Raw genomic sequence first — 16631 nt, 5'->3', positions numbered from 1 at the left:
ATTTTTCATGGCCAAATTCTCTTACAAAATAGTACATTTTAGCTTTAAAACACGCAGTAACAGGAAACGACGGCCACAACGAAACTGAAGTGCGAGTTTGAAAAAAAAATACACACGATTTCCCTGCGCATACTCGACGAGTTCCGACAAGCGGCAACGGAGCCCACCTTATGCTTATAATTGCTTCTGTTGTGGATATCACTGCAATAAATTTTTAAGCAGCAGAGTCTATTTCTCTGCGGCGCGATTTAGTAACATTCATTAAATTTAAAATAGTTTCCAAACATACGGCTTATTTGCGTCAATAGGAAACATTTGTAATATATTTAAAATATAGTGAAGGTCATACAAAAAAGCCAGGAACGCTCTTTCCAGTTTATACTTTAGGATACTTTGACACTTCTGCGACTGTTCGAGTCGGAGGGACAGAACCTTTCCAACACAACCTGTTTTTTGTTTTTGTTTTCATTTGAAGTGTTTTTTATTAACCTGCGAAATTTTGTGAACACAGTTACGCTTAGAACACGCTTAAAAATGTCTATTTTTATCGCGTGGAACAGTACAAGGGAAATTTTGTTGCAGTGATAATATGGTAACAGTTAACGTCTCTTCGTTTCTGTAAGTCAACGTCTCTTCTTTTCTCTAACAGTGAACGTTTCTTCGTTACTGTAAGTAAACGTCTCTTTGTTACTGTAACTGTGAACGTCTTTTCATTACTTTTTTACTTTTGTATTATGGGCTTCTTTTCGTTGTAGCAATACAAAAAAAGAAGGTAGTTGACCTCATTGTATATTATAAAAAAGTTAACCGTTTCTTTAAAAAAACAAATTTTTACTAGTTTTTTTTAGGCACAGGAGTGACCTCGGTTGTTCTAGCGCAAACTGCTTTTTCCCATTGCCACCCAATATTGACTACGACAAACAGACCGAGGCCGCAATGGCGGTCAACAAACACAGTAATAGCAAGAACCACTTAGCGAAACGACGACGCGAAAAAAATAGGAGTGTTTGTCACGCCCTTTTCATCATTTGTGGAAACAGAGTGCAAGCTAAAACTCACGGAAATTACACGTTTCTGGTTTTCCTACCACAAGAACAAATTCGTGGCTCCAAGAGTTGAAAGTTATAACACAGTTGCCATAGTTCCACCACAGAGAGTTCGGATTTATCAGAAAAGGAAAAACACACGAAAAGGTTTTGCATACCGCAACATTGGTGATGCAAAAAAAAAAAAAAAAAAGAGCCGTTCTGTTTTTTTTTTTTTGTTTTTTGTAAACTTTAGAGGCTATAAAACTTCATGGTGCGGTAGGAAGGGCTCACTTAGAGCACTGACCTCGTTGGTATATTATGGTGCCCCACACAACTTTAAAGCAAAATTACAGAAAAATTGTCAATGCTGTGTTCGCCCTAATGCTGTCGTGCACTGCACATTTCACCAAACCGTGGAAGTTTCAAGGTATGCATCGCCCTACCTACTCTGGTCGTTTTTCGAGCATACAAAAACTTAACTGCCTTGTTATACAAACATAGTGTGTTACATTGTTTACAAGCATTTGCTCCAAAACCCTTGTTTGCCAATTCTCATCCGCATTACAGCGCTTTGCAAAATATTGAGTATTAAGTCATCTCTTAGATGGAATTCTACTTAACAATTTTATTTGAATTACATACTCGTTAAACAAAATCGAATATATCACGCGCATCTGGAACTTAAAAGATTTGTGCTGCTGTTATCATAAAAAAAAAACAAAAAAACTACAACTCTTGTTTAGATTGAAAGGATATATTTGGTAGCTTGTTATAAGCCGCATGGTGTTTATATTGAAGAATTATATTATACAGTAGTACTTATTTTATTTTTTCATTGTAAACCTTTCTCTCTTACTACTCGAAACAAATAGTTCGACTATATAGTCTTTGGTGCAACTGATACTTTTATTTAGGTGTGAAATGTTCTTGTCACTACTTAATGATACTGAAAAGTCTAGATCACGCAATAAGAAATACAGTACAAATTAACGTTAAATACGTACAGGACGTAACAACACAATCAAAAGTCCGTCATTTCATCTTTCAAAAAATGTTTTGTCAAATATTGCGATTACGCGTACCTGAAGTATTTTCTTTCATTTATCTCCATGGTGCCTTCATGTTCGTTGTATACTAGCTCCCTTCCCATACGCCCATTTCGCCCACGTATTCTCATCTGCAACATTGCTGGAATTCACCATTTCATTTAGAATGAAGTCTTCTTAATCTATATCGTAACAACGTTTCTAACCCTCGTTATGGACCCTTTAAACGAAAAAAAAAACAAAAAAACATCACCTGGCAAACTTATGTTGTCGCCATTTCTTGGGCACAAATAACGCGATCGAACCCGAGTCCTCGCCTCTCGTTTTTCATACGAGCTGAGTTTACCCAGTCATCACAGATTTGGCCAATCATTGGCCAATGGCCAGACATTGGCCAGCTTTGGGCTGATAACTGGCCTTTCTCTGGCCACTGGCCACTGGCCATCAGCCATCGGCCAAGTAGTGGCCAATGAATGGCCACTATTTGTCCATTAGCCAGAAGACCGTCGCCAACCGTAGACCAATGCTTGGCCGAATTCCGCGCTGCTTGGGTAAGGTCACGCCGAACGTGAATGCACTCCTTGTGTACGATACGTGCTCAGAGTAAATGCTGAGACCACGGCGGTCTCGAATGATTGACGCAGCAACTACTGAAAGATGCGCAATTTTTAAGAGGATCCCTCGACGCTGAGGAGTAGATAGTCGTGTTTCTTTCGTCATGTCACACGCTCGTGTCCTTGATTTGCGTGTGTGTGTGTTTTCTTTTGCCTCGTGACATGCACTCATTCCTGCTTCTTTCGTCGTGTGAGACGCGTATATATTTTTTGCTTTTTGACAGGAGTCTTCGGACTGCGCATCGTGTCGCTGGATGTCCCTCAGCGGGTGAGCGTGGGCCGGGAGGTCCTTCTCAAGTGCGCCTACGACCTGGAGGGAGACCTGCTCTACTCAGTCAAATGGTACAAGGACGACATCGAGTTCTTCCGCTACGTGCCGTCGGACAGGCCGCCCGGACAGTACTTCGAAGTGCACGGCATCCGAGTTGACGTGAGTCGGTCCCTTTCCGCCCTCCCTTCCCTTTTTATACCAAAAGCACAACTGCAGGCTGCCTTTCGAGGCTTCATAAATTTATCAAGTGTGTCCATCTTCTCAGGACGTTATATTCTTCCTGGAGGATATTAATATCGCTTATGTGATGCTTGAACATAATTGAGTACCAGATGAGCCACAAAACTTGACTTGCAAATTATAGTCAAATAGAGTTGAATTTACTAAAATAGGCCCATTTAATTGCGAAACACTGCTCAGGACTGGGCATTACGTATTACAATACCAGAAAAAGCAAGAAGTACCCTCGAAGAAAATGCTAAATTGGAATGTAAGTTCATCCTGTCTACTTTGCTTTTTTTCTTCTGATGAAACAATATTTTTTCGTTCACTCACTCGCTCAAAGACAACAAGTTTTGCCATACAGCATACAGAGTTGTGGAGGTGCTAGCCAATTTTCTCTTGTAAGAAATGTGCGGAGTTCTAAGTCTTTTCCTCGGGGGAATATCGTTTTTCTCGGGGTTCGTTCGTGTATCGCAGCTTGGTGAGGCAGCTGCACCGCCTCACCGAAAATAAGAATAAAATGTGAGAAACGGAGGGGAAAAAACAAGAAAGATTTCTGTTTCGGTAAGCCCGCTTTCGACTGGCCTCTAAGCCAAGAAAACAATTGGCGACGGGCCGCGCGGTGGTAGAGAAGCAAAGCGAGGGGCATCAGTCGAGAGCCAATTGCCGCGGCAACACCCCGGGCAACGCGGTCGAGCCAAGCATTCCAGAAGCCGCCGCGCGGCCAGCGGCTCCAGCAGAGGGTTGGGAGCGAGGACGTAGGCCGTGTCTGACCCGCAGTGAAGCCATCGGGTTACCCGCCCCTCCGATCGGCGCCCCACTGCCGAAGCCCCGTTATGAGACGCCGGCCGCTTCGATTCACGCCAAAAATGCCCGGAATCCCGATGGATATCGTTTTCTTCCGACGCGAAGATTCCGAATGGCTTCTATAGTGTCTGCGATGGCAGGCACCACCTCAAAGCGGGCCAAACAAGAAGAAGAAGCAAAGGGCAACCGGGCAGTGGGACCCATAAGAGGAATAAAAATATCACCCGCGGTTCCCTTTGCTCCGACCCCCCGCTTGTCGTCGGACCATTGTCGCGTTTGTCGGGTTACGGCAAAGCAGCGATGCGCGCGGCAACTGCCATGGCGTCGGGCAGAGAAGGGGAGGATCTGTGCTCATTTAGGCTAGGTGACAAGAGGAGCATTCGGCGATCTGGAAAGAATACCTTTGTTTTCATTCTTCTTTGCCTCCCCAGAACCCGCCTGTGTTCTGCTTTTTTTGTGGATCTTGTTTGTTGTGACGCGGACGTTTCTCGGGAAAGGCTTCTTAGTATTGCTGGTAGTTGGGTTCCTAAATGACGGCCATTCTTCCGCGAGACCTGGCCGTTCGTTTTTCTTTCCTGGCGTGTGGGTCTCGTTCGGTACGGCCGTTGTTCCCCCCCTCTATTGTTGCCAGTCTCGAGGTGAATGCGAACACTCGAGAGGAGACTCCGCTCGACCGGTTGCCTCCATGAGCAATGTCGAGAATGTGATGGCTTCTTGAACGACTTGAGCCCATATGAACGAGTTAGAGATGGGCGTTTTCGGGATATTTCGGTATTCTTTCGGATCCTCGTGGCAATTTTCTCTTGTTTAGAGTCGTTCATACGGTCAGAGCCACATTTCAACGGTCTTGGTGCATTTCGTAGGCATCGCGTCTACAACTTCGATCAGGCTCCAGCTCTTGTTTATGAGCCTATGCGTATGATCCCTGACAAAATAGGGGCTATGATGTTTACTTCCTAAACGAGTCAAGTAAGAAAAACTAGAAATGCACGGCTACTTGGTTAAACTGTATTAGCTATAAAGAGAGCACAAGGCTCTCAGGGACCTTCCTAGGGTGACTACATCGCACGATCCCGCGAAAGTTGTCGACAGGGCGACAGTTTTATGTCATAAATCGCCAGAGGGTGTTTATACAGAATAATAGCTAGATGCTTTCATATTGCCATTAAGGGCCCCAGGCCTTAAAGGTTGCCGTACTGTGTGTACACAAGCGACATAAGTGTTGCCACAGGGCACGTATTATTAACAATTTATTTTCACTGTCACACCTACTCATTGACAAATTCGTTCTGTAACACGCCTCTTTATGGTTGTGTTGTCACCAAAGACAATTCTACAATACAAAATTGTGAAAAAATTAATTGGCAATGTGACCTAAAAAACCTAACTTTAGATATACGAAAACGAGCTCGCCAAAACAAACACTGTTTTTTTGTGGAAAACAACGCCACCTTGGCGCGTGTCGTCATAACGATTTTGGCCAGCTATAATTTTCGTCGAGTATTGTGCATGATCTTAGCATAGTTCAGTGCTCAACATAACCCCCCTTAATCAAGGAAGCCACGTGTTGTTATTTCGTCGATAAAACTAAACTATAATTATTAGTTGATACGATAGTTGGAGTCGATAAAAAGTTAGGTACGATAATAGTGTTTCCACTGCAACCTTACAACCAAGAAACGCCGGAGGTCATTGTGTGGACATATCACTAATGTCTTAGCGCAAAGGTGGTTTTAGTTAATATTGCCTTCGCATTTTTTTTTGTAAACCAATGTAGTTTATATGAAGAGATTTCTAAAGTAATCCTACGATCCCTCGGAAAATCATGTAACTACCGAAGGCTCCTACGCAATCTCTAAATAATTTGCTAAAAGCAATTTCTTTTACACTGGAATAATTATTTTTTATACGCACCGGTGTATTTTATTTTTTATGCGGTATTGATTTATTCGCATGCACCTTTTAGTGTAGGCTAACCGACGAACCCCATCTATTTTTATCGCCCCGTGTAATTTTATATATAGGAACTTTCATCTCAAATCGTGCAAGAAAAAATGATGAATTCTCAAACAGTTTTGGAACAAAATGCATCTTGGTGTAAGATGTGTGACTCGAGCAACACTGAAAATTAGAACTGCATTTTTTTTTTTTTTTTGTGTGTGCTTGAGTTTTGTGTTTTGAAAGGACAGCAGGTCGGTTTCGCGATTTTTGCAGTTTTCACTCGTGACACAATTTGAAGTCTCGCAACGTTTAGATTATCTTTTTAATAACACTGATAACTTTTTGTACTGATTTATTATTTTGTATGAAAGAGATAAAGTACACTAAGTCTGTTTTTTTTATATAAATTAAGTATTTTTGAATCTGTATCTTTGACAATGGTGGGCCAAGTTTGAATTGAGCTGGCTTTCGACATACAATTATTTAAGCCATAAAAAAAACTTATCAAATAAAATTTTAGATCTAAGCCTATTGTAAAATAATAATATTGTTAATTTACGTATAGGTTATAAAAAAGAAACACTCTAAACATGAGAAGAAAAGAAAAAGTACAAAATTCTACGTCATTTAAATGAAATACGATTTTTTAAAATATTTTTATATAAAAAGCTTTCTATGTGTTCTAATGAATGCGATAAAATTTCTTTGACATATATGACTTCGTCATATTGATCAGTGCGTTTGAAAGGAAGACATATTTATACCTCGCATATTTCTGCGAGGTACCAATACCTCGCATAATTCAACAACGCCTGTTTCTGTCATTTTGTTAGTATTTAAATTTCACATGATCATGATCGTAGTTTTTATTGGTACTCCAGTGCAAACACAGTCTGACAAAACTTATACATCGATAGTATTTATAGTATACTCTTGTAAAGGGCTCTTCCGCACGTTGTTTGCTTACTTAGTGAACTTAAGAAAACTAAACTGCGTTATATAATGTTAAAGCGTTGTCATATGTGATTAACAAATATATATATAGGACGTTTTAAAAGTTTTCCGTGAGCTAATGGAGCACTATTGGAAAAAAGCATTTCGAAGCGACGGCCCGCCGAGCCCGTCAGTAAGCGTACATGATTTTTTTTTTATTTCGTCAAACAATTATTTTTTTACTTGATAGCTAACTAGGCTTCTTGAAACCTCCCAATTTCCGACTTTACTGCTGGTTATTTTATGTTTGCGAAAAGAAACGTGCGTTTCATATCTCATAGGATGATATGGGCTGAAACTCTCAGTTCTAAAAGCATCGCGACGCTTCGGCGCTTGCCTTTGCTTTTCTGCAATGTGCGCGTGTTGCCTAATTTTGTTTTTCTCTACTGTTCTTTTTTCTTGAGATATAGGTACCTTTAATGTTCTCGTAAGCAGCATTAGCTATTTTTCTCGGCGGAAAGTGGGAACGAAAAGGCAATCCATGGGCCAAGCGGGACATAGAAATGCCGCCACCCTCTTTAATTGCATGAGTGTCGCATCCCCTTTTTAGGTAGCTGCCGTGATTGTTAATTCAATAGTGACAGGGTAGCTATGAACATTATAAACGACTACCATATAAAAATCTGTGCACGCGATAGAAAGGATTAAGCTCTACGCGAACTCAGTTCTGTTACGTCACTGCACGGTGGTGGCGCGTCGGGCGCACTTCCGCTCTGGGGCTGTGGGCGTAAATCACCATGTGGAACGTCCATTCGTGTGTTGTATTAAAAGAAATCGGAGAAAAGCCTGCATATCGTCAAAACACCGCGACTGGGATTGTACCGAAAATAGTCGGGAAAGGTTTGAAGGTTAGTTTTCATGTGTTTTCTGCCTGCTCGGGTCGTCCGAGAACGCTGATAAGGGCTCTGAAAAATAAAACCCAGACGCCGTCGGACAACGATTGCTTGTGCGGTAAGCACTTGTGTTTGATCCACGGATACCTCTGGTCGTCAAATTGATTTGTATCGTTGCAACATGAACGCGGGAAGACCACCAAGTTGTATGGACAAGCTGCGGACTACATTCAGTATGTCTTCAAGTTCAAACGGCTGCCTGATCTTTCAAACTGTCGTCTGCTCTTTCAAACGTTTTTGCTTGTTGTCTTGTACTCGTTCAAACGACAGCGGCCCGTAGACCAAATGTTGACCCGCTAATAGCGATAAGAAGTAAGTGCAGGCCATAAAAAAACCTTTAAGTTTGAAGGTGGGCCAGTAGGCTCGGTGTGAAGAGTAGATACAATATGTAGATCACTGTTACCGGTGGATATCATAGGCGTATTATGCCTGACTCACTTCGTCAGATTTTGCTCGCGATTTTCAGTATTGACGTCGACCATCTAAGCTACGATCCACGCATTTACAGCCCAAGTAAAGCCGCGATTGAAAACAGCGAGCAGAATCTCATCATACCAATCTGGCTTTAGAGCTCAATCTCCGGCGTCCACGCGGTATGAATCGCTCTATGTCCCATTAGTCACGCTTTGTCTTGCGGTGTAACAAGCTTCGTCAATTTCTCTGAGGTCGATAAAGTAATCCGACATTAACCGGAAGGCATGAAATCAACAATTCTAACGCGAAAGAAAAATCACTCTGACTTACACTGACACCGACAACACCGCTTTCACTGGTTTGTTTATGGGCGACGGCGAGCTTCTTGCTCACACTCCATCACGCATGCGCGGCGCCGGTGGCGTCCGCTGAGGGCGCTCCGGTTTGTTTGTAAACATGATTTGGTCTATGACAGCATGTGATTACCAGGAGGCGCTACCAGAGCTAAAGATCATGTGCCGCCGCCTTCAAGAGCGGCAGCCTTTCGCTTTCGTTTTGCTTCGCAGGCAGGTTTTATGCTGTCCAAATATCTGGTATATCATAACAGCTTTTTAATCACAGTTAACCGAAACCGAGAGAGAGAGAAACTACTGTGTTCCTGGAAACAGTATGAAACGTGTTCGATCAGAAATTCAGTCTTGAAGACGTTAAGGGACGTTTCCTGTCTGCTAACCCAACTATGTGTTTTTCTGACCTTTAAGGTGTGCTAAAAATATATGGTTTACCCCAGGAGTCGGTACATATAGAGCAAGGCAAATACATCAAAGTCACTTTGTGGAAATCTCTGGAATTTCTGAAAAAAAAAAACAAATAAGAACTAATGCATTCTGCAATGAGCTAAGAAACTGCGTAACAAAGCACACCCCCCATTAATTTGTCCGACATGCTCAGCGGCTTGCTATAAGCTAAGAAAAATTGTACCTCGAGGTTCGTACCATTGTATCGCGTTTTGATTTTGCGGAAAACTGAAGCGTTGTTCTTCCGCGAGCGGTACAATGGCTTCACCGGAAGAACCAAATTGCGTCTATCTTCACCTGCGTCGCTACAACGGAGCGTAAAATCTTCAGCTTTGGACTTGTCAGCAACGACATCGTAAACAATACATCGCACGAACTGTTCGCTCTTCGCACAGTTGAAGAGTGGTAGAATGAAAACATCCGGATAATTACGAAACGTGTCCCCATCTCCGACGGAGAGACTCGTCGTTTCATAAATAGGTTTCAACTGTACGACATAACGAAAAGACAAGAGGTGACCAATTTTTTCTTTTTAATCTACGGGAAACGGCGAAAGTGCCTGTAATAGCGTGGGAAGAATCCTCAACCATCACGCCTTCATGCACAACCTTAGGTAGTCAGAACTGTAAACAATTGGAAGTGCTGATATTTTTTTTTCGTGCAGTGGCCCCCAAAGTGCCTGGAATTGTATTTCACAAAAGTGAAGCAGCATGACTCGTCAAATACCTTAACACTGTCAAAAAAGAATGGAAGCTTTTTGGCCTTGTGAAAAATATTCAATTCTGCCACTTGTACGTGAAGGTTCCAAATAGAGATGGGTCTTTCAGGGTTGTGTTAACCTCGCTTAAAAGTTATGCTAACCTCACTTTAATCACTTTTTTTTATCATTCTAAATGTTACTGTCAGATTATATTACTAAAAATGCTTTGTATTTATTCATTCCCCCTTTTTTCTGTATGATTCGTTACTGATTTAAATAAAAAGAGAGTCAAGAAGTTGGAAACGAGCCTTTAGAGTGTGAGTAAAGAATGCGACCGAACGAAAGAAGTAAAGTTTTGCACTCGGCCCGTTAGATTTATGGAAATAATTTATCTCGCCCCTTTTTTGCCTGACATAGAGGTTTGTGAATCTTAATTTTCATCCTTTTTAAGTAAAACCACGTTTCAATAGGTTTATTTAAAGAAACGTTGTGTATCTTGATTTTTCATAAGTGAACCGGACATGTATGACGTGTATATGAAATTTTATTTTAATTACAATATAGCAGTGATGCTTCATTTTTACTAAATGGTACATGATGTATATTATGAATACTATAGGCACCGTTAGAAGCATATATATATATAGGTGAAGTAAGGTAAATATAAAAACAATGGACTGGGAAAGGTTAATAAGTCAAAGATGCGTTCTGTCGGAGTTACTAATTCGAAGTTTATTACGACGTTTCGAGCTGGGGCCGCCCTTCGCAAACACACACACACACACACACACACACACACACAATATATATATACTAATTATGTAAAAGATTGGTCAACGGCCCATATAATTCATCTTTGAACGGAAGTACAAACATATCTTCTTTTCAACGGACTGCTTAATATGACAAAAACGTACATGTCAACGAAGTTTTATTGCATATAGAAGAACACGTAAAACCTTTTTTTATATGTAAATAATTAAAAAAAAAAACATAAAAACGTATATTAAAAAAGTTGCTTTTTGCATTTTTTGGTACTTCTTAAGTTTAGACAGTTTCTTTTTTCATAAAGGCTATTCCCAAATTATCAATATGATAATTTTTAACTCGGCTTAGATACAAGCTTCCATTTAATATGTTACTTATGCCTTAGATGCACAACTAAAGCTATCTCGATTCAAAGTTGGCCTTTTATTGTCACAAATTAAAGAGTTGACAATCTTTATTTTATATTATATAACTAAAAACATTTCTAGATAACTGTAACTCTTCTATACAAAATATTAAATGAGTAAAAACGTCATTATTGTCGTGAAAAAAAAAAGTATCCAAGAGTTTAGAGACTTCAGATGGTGTCACTCGTGAAAACTGCACAAATGGCAAGACGTACCATCTGCCTTTACAAGGCCCTAAACCAAAGAACAAAGAAATGTTCCGCAGTTCTAATTTGCAGTTCTGTTCTAGTTACATTTTCCACCAACATATATATTATCAGAATGCTTTGAGGACCCATCATACTTTCTCGCACGATTTCAGATGAAACCACTTATGCATATTTCGGGGTATGTGTGCTTACATTTACGAAATTCCGTTCGCTTTATTCTGCGAATTTTCGCGTAAAAACTAAAGTGGCTGTGTAACTAGCCCTTGTCAGGCAGGCGATGGCAGGGCTCATGTGCCTTTCGCCTTTTCGCCTGAGGTCGTGGGTGGTCATATGAACAATACAAAATACCTAAAAACATACTCAAGGCTTGTAATGCACACGTGCCAGTCAGATCACAAGCTGTGGAAGCATCCTTCACCATCAGTTTTACTGAAATGCAATGCATATGATCGTTTCATTCTCGAATGGTAACACATCAACGTCTGTGAATGGAAGAGCGTCCTAAACGAGGTGAGGTAGCATAAACAGAGAAGCCGAAAAAGAAGGAAGGGCGAAGGACCAATCTTTATAACAAAGACGTTATATAAGATCTCCTTGTTTTACATCTGTATACATTTATTCGCCCGCCATTACTTTACTTGCAATCTGCGCACATCTACAACACTGGGTGTGGATTAGTGCGCCTAAATAAATTTAATTTTTTAGTTATAATGATGGCCAGAGATCATAGGTTATTACGACAAACATTTTCACGGTTAAAGAAGGAAAATCGAAATAACCGAGGTGGCAAAATCCAAGAGAACTACCTGGTCGGTCAGCGAACCTGCATTTTCTCTTATCCTAGAGGGGTCGAAGTACTCGAAATCGCGGATACGAAATAAGGCAAACAAATACAAGAAACTAGAAAGACTTGGTGATATATTAGTCGCTGACAACTAAGAAATGCAGGGAGTGCTGAGTCCCGACAACAATATGGTAGTTCCGTAGCCAATCATTTTGCGGCGTCAGTCGATAAGGACGCGGAAGAGCGAATTACAGAACAAAACGCGTGGAGATAATGAGCCCCACTCTTCGTTTAAGTTGTCACTGTGCATGGCAGAGGAAGAACGCGCGACTGCTTAAACTGCTTGACATGTGCACCAACGCGAGATAATCTCTTCCTCGTTGAAATGAAGATTCACCGTCTGGTTCGTTATTATGCGGCACTAGCAAGCACGTATGCAACGAAGTAAACGTTGACATTCGTCGTCTCCTAGTCTAGAGCAGTGCTGCACTCAATAACACCTCTAACGAGGCACGGGTCGCTCTCTTATAATGGCTCCAGCTTACAATGGAAGTCGTTTGTTCGTCATATAAAAACCTTCTGGAAGGTACCAGGACCTCCTCTTGGAAGTGTCCAGGAAATGTCAGCTCGGAATTTGAAGAATAAAGTAGATCAAACCGCCTCCGCGAATTCCTGTATTGAAGCTCACTCGATAAACAAGCAGTCACGTAAAAAGATAAGGATGCTGTCTCCTTAGGCAACACCTCCTAGATAATAAAACCGTAGTGCTGATAGAGATGTCGTCATCAGCGAGGGCCAAAGCTGAGCAAACATTGGACACGGCGATTGCGTCAACGTTCGGCTCAAGCTTGACTCGTAGCCGAGCACTTACGCAGAACTCGTTTCCTATCTGCCTCCAGCGTTGGCCTACGCTGCCTATGCGGACATGTCAGAAATACAGCCTTGTCTTCTAGGCGGTGTTGCCTTAGGCAACTCCTTCCTCCGCTCTCGTCGCCATGTATTCGTCGCTTTCTCTTCAGCAATTCAACCTGCTGCGGTCGAGTCGGTCGCGTCGGTCGCGCCGTGTCGCTCAAACCCATCTCAGGTTTCTCGGGAAGCGGCTCGATGTTGGTAAGAACAGAAAGTCAAAGAGGTGTGACGTCATATCTACTTGCTGTAGTTTCCTGTTACGTTAAATGCATCGCCAAGTGTACGAGACGAAAATGTGTGCACGACCCCACAAGTACTGGAGCTGACGGCTCTCCCGGTGCGCTCGCATGCCGACGCATAGATTTATTTCTCTTTCTATTTATTATTCTTAGGCATTTAAATAAGCACTGCTTGGATGAAGTGATGTTTTGTAAAATCTAGTACGGTGAGTTTTTTTTTTTTTTTTCTCTTAGTCACAGCGTGTTGTTTCCCCAACACTTTATTTGAGTATTATGAACCGTTAGATGCAGTCTCGCTTAAGTGTAGTAATGACGACATAAGAGTAATTTTAGCGGGAGTTCTTAATTCACCTTACGAGTATTGCGAGTAGAAATTTTACCAGCTGGGAGTGTCGATAAAGTGAATGGTAAAAAAATGTTTGAGATTGCCTTCAACCACAATCTTACCCAAATGGTTAAAGATTTTACCAGAGTAACTGAAACAACCCAGTCTCTTTTGGGCATAGTTTTGGTGAGTGATAATATCAGTGAGTACGACGTAGCTGTGGTCGACGGCATATCTGATCACAGATTATTTTATTGACCATAGAGTGTGGTCAACAACGCAACACGGCTGTTCTATATAGGACGGTTCACAAAGATTTTGACAGGACTAATGATACAAGCATTATTGATCATTTAGCTTTGCATTCCATGAGTTAGAATCCTTATGCAGCAGTGGTGATGTTTAGGGTGCATGAAAAATGTCCCCAACAGGATAAAATAATCACGAGGAATAATTCCTGGATGACAAGAATATATAGAACAAGTCAAGCACAGAGTGAAACGTAATACAAAAAGTATGCTTTAATGTCAGCGCGCGAAAACTTAGTGAATAACTTAAAATATGTCAAACGAAAGAAAACAAAATTATTTTTCGGTAATTTCACACTTTCCTTACAAGCAATTCGAACAAATTTTAGCTATAGCTATAACCCCTGGAAAGGAAACTGAAAACATCATTCTAGGAGGAAGAGTAGTTACAAAAAAAGTCTGTAAAACAGACAACTTCAACTCGTTATTTTTGTTGTGTTCACGCTATAACAACGTGATAACAACGACGCGCACAAGGAAAGTTCTGCAGTACAAAACAACTGGAGTAGCACCGCAGGGACAGATCAAGGGGAGGAGGGGGGGGGGGGGGTGGTCGTCTTTTTGGACGACGTGATAATAACTTGAGAAGAAATCTTACTGCAGCTGTTAAATCTCAATACAAAAAAAAATCTTTAGGTCCAGGCAAGTTGCCTACTGCCTTGTTGTGTATATATGTTTACAAGGTGCCTACTGCCCTGTTGTGTACGTTTAAAAAGCCTGGATTTAATCTGCCTCAACGGGCGACTTGTGTCTGAGCTGTAGATGAGCAATTCGGCCAGTGAATACAGCCTCTAGCCTTGGGTCTTTAACATCAGCCCGCAGTAGTGAAACACGACCGCACGCCGGTATGCTCATTTAAATTGGAACGGGCAGGAGTTGGGATAGATCTCAAGATCGGGTTCTGCAGCGATAACTTTCGCTTCACGTGCTCCGAGCTGGTGTGTCATGAAAGCTACACTAATGCGGTTTGTGCAGGCGAGTTATACGGTACAAGAGGACATAGTATAGGGAGATAGTCGCAACTATTAGTCGGCTAATTAAGTAAAATGTATTAATTAACTTTTTAATTAGTATAAATAGACTTATAGTTTCAATTAGAAACTTGCTGATCATCATCGAAAACCATTAAATCAATTATTTTTAGAAGGAAATAACGCCGTGGCAGCATTTTACGGCGTTTTGTAAAAACGCTTCATTGGACGCATTTCTAGATTTCGGTTTCTTGTCGGAGCGCATCTTTGCGCCCGCGGTCCTGCTCCCTCGTGGTCGCGGCGTGAAGCCACCTCCTCGCCTCCCTCGTAGAATGGAGGGAAGTGGGGCGCACGTGTGTTGCGCGTCTCAGCCACTGGGGGGCAGGACCGCGGGCGCAGAGATCCGCTCCGATGACAAACCGAAACCTAGAAACGCGACCTAATGGAGCGTTTCTACAGAACGCCGTAAAATGCTGCTCGGTATTATATCCTCCTAAAAAGAGTTGATTTAGTATTTTTCTATGATGCTGAGCAAGTTTCTAATTGGAACCGTATGTCTATTTGTATTAATTTAAGAAAGTTAATTAATAAATTTTACTCAATTAGCCGACTGATCGTTACGATTAGCCCCATAAGCTTTGTCCCGCCGGCAGTATAACTCACCTGCACACAGCGGATATCTGTACTGTTCACAGCTTTTTTTAAACAAATCATTAAAAAAAACTGTATATCTGAACATTTCGCTTGGAGTTGGTTATAGGTAGGCTACATTCACAGGGTTTGCACATCTAACGGGAAACATTAGTCCTATCGCGAAAACCAAAACTTACACTGACCGTGAGGTAAATACTAATGTTGAACTGGGACATCCTACAGCCCGGAATTATTTTCGCATATAATTGTCATTTTCTCTTTAACATAAAGATACGTGACCTACTTCACTAGGTTGGAAATACTTTCAATCCAGAATTCAGTGCAGCTCTCCTTTAGATATATTGCACGCACTCGAAGCAATATAGCATGAACCTCAAAATCTGCTTTGTATCTATCGAAATATTTGCGAAAGGTTAGCACCCTCTATACTGTATTCACCTTTCAGCTGAGAGTGGGGTGGGAGCCACGCCCTCGCCGGACCAATCAGCCACCTCCCTTTTCATCCCCTGACCCCGTTCTCTGCGCCTGTGTATGGACGGGAGCGTGATCACGGGGTGAAAACAAAGATGTATGACTGTCCAAAGAGCACGTAGCCTCCACCGCACTGTCAGTTTAGAGTTGAACGGTGTACAGTTCCGAGTCGGTACCTTTCTGGAGCCACTTAAGACGTCGCATTAAGGTATCATTTTTTTTAAGTTAGTATCTGAAGGAATAGTCTTTACGCCCGTTCTAGCAAATTATGCTGGGAGCGCCACGAACAGTTGTAAAGCTCGTACTACTCTGCATTCAACGTTCTGAGTCTACAAAAACAGTTACCTAACTGAAGCATTCCGGAAGACATATGAGGAAGTCACCAATGTTAGAGATATAAAGTTTCGAAGAAACCCGTGTCTGCTTGTTAAAAAAGCCTTAATGTCACAATTACTGCACTTTCTATGCCTCTGAAGAAAGAAATAAGAAAAGAAACAGTCTCTTGATCTTTTGCTTGGGGGTCATTGATTTATCGAGGGTTGTAACCGGATACATTTGCCCGGGATTGTATCGCGATAGAGGGAGTACACCAAAATGGTAGTCCGTTGCCTAAATACCAATACTGATTAAAAAATTTCATCGCGATACAGAAATATAAAAACGAAAACTATTTCTGAAATACTAACCCGATACATTTGTATCGTCATACTGCCCAAAAGCTGAAGGGTTGGGCTGTATTCCCTTTTATCGTCAAGGGGGGAATAGTAGCCTTTGATGAAGGTGCTGTTGCTACTCTGTTAAAATCCTTAATGCTTACCATACCCTGCATATACGCCTCTGCACGCTAGTGGACTAGCGCT

At 41.6% G+C, this 16631-nt stretch overlaps 1 protein-coding gene across 1 annotated transcript in view; it reads left to right on the top strand.

The window, feature by feature from the left end:
- LOC8030802 overlaps positions 1 to 16631 on the top strand; it is a 178100-nt gene that overhangs the window by 147437 nt on the left and 14032 nt on the right. Inside the window, exon 2 of the mRNA XM_029976772.4 lies at positions 2913 to 3118. Within this exon, the coding sequence (XP_029832632.3) occupies positions 2913 to 3118 (206 nt within the window). The remainder of the gene's footprint in view (positions 1 to 2912; positions 3119 to 16631) is intronic.

This window comes from Ixodes scapularis, unplaced genomic scaffold (assembly GCF_016920785.2).
Source record: "Ixodes scapularis isolate PalLabHiFi unplaced genomic scaffold, ASM1692078v2 PGA_scaffold0__279_contigs__length_252992795, whole genome shotgun sequence".
Lineage (NCBI taxonomy): Eukaryota > Metazoa > Arthropoda > Arachnida > Ixodida > Ixodidae > Ixodes > Ixodes scapularis.
The sequence above is the reverse complement of the archived record's forward strand: the minus strand, read 5'-3'. Positions and strand labels throughout refer to the sequence as shown.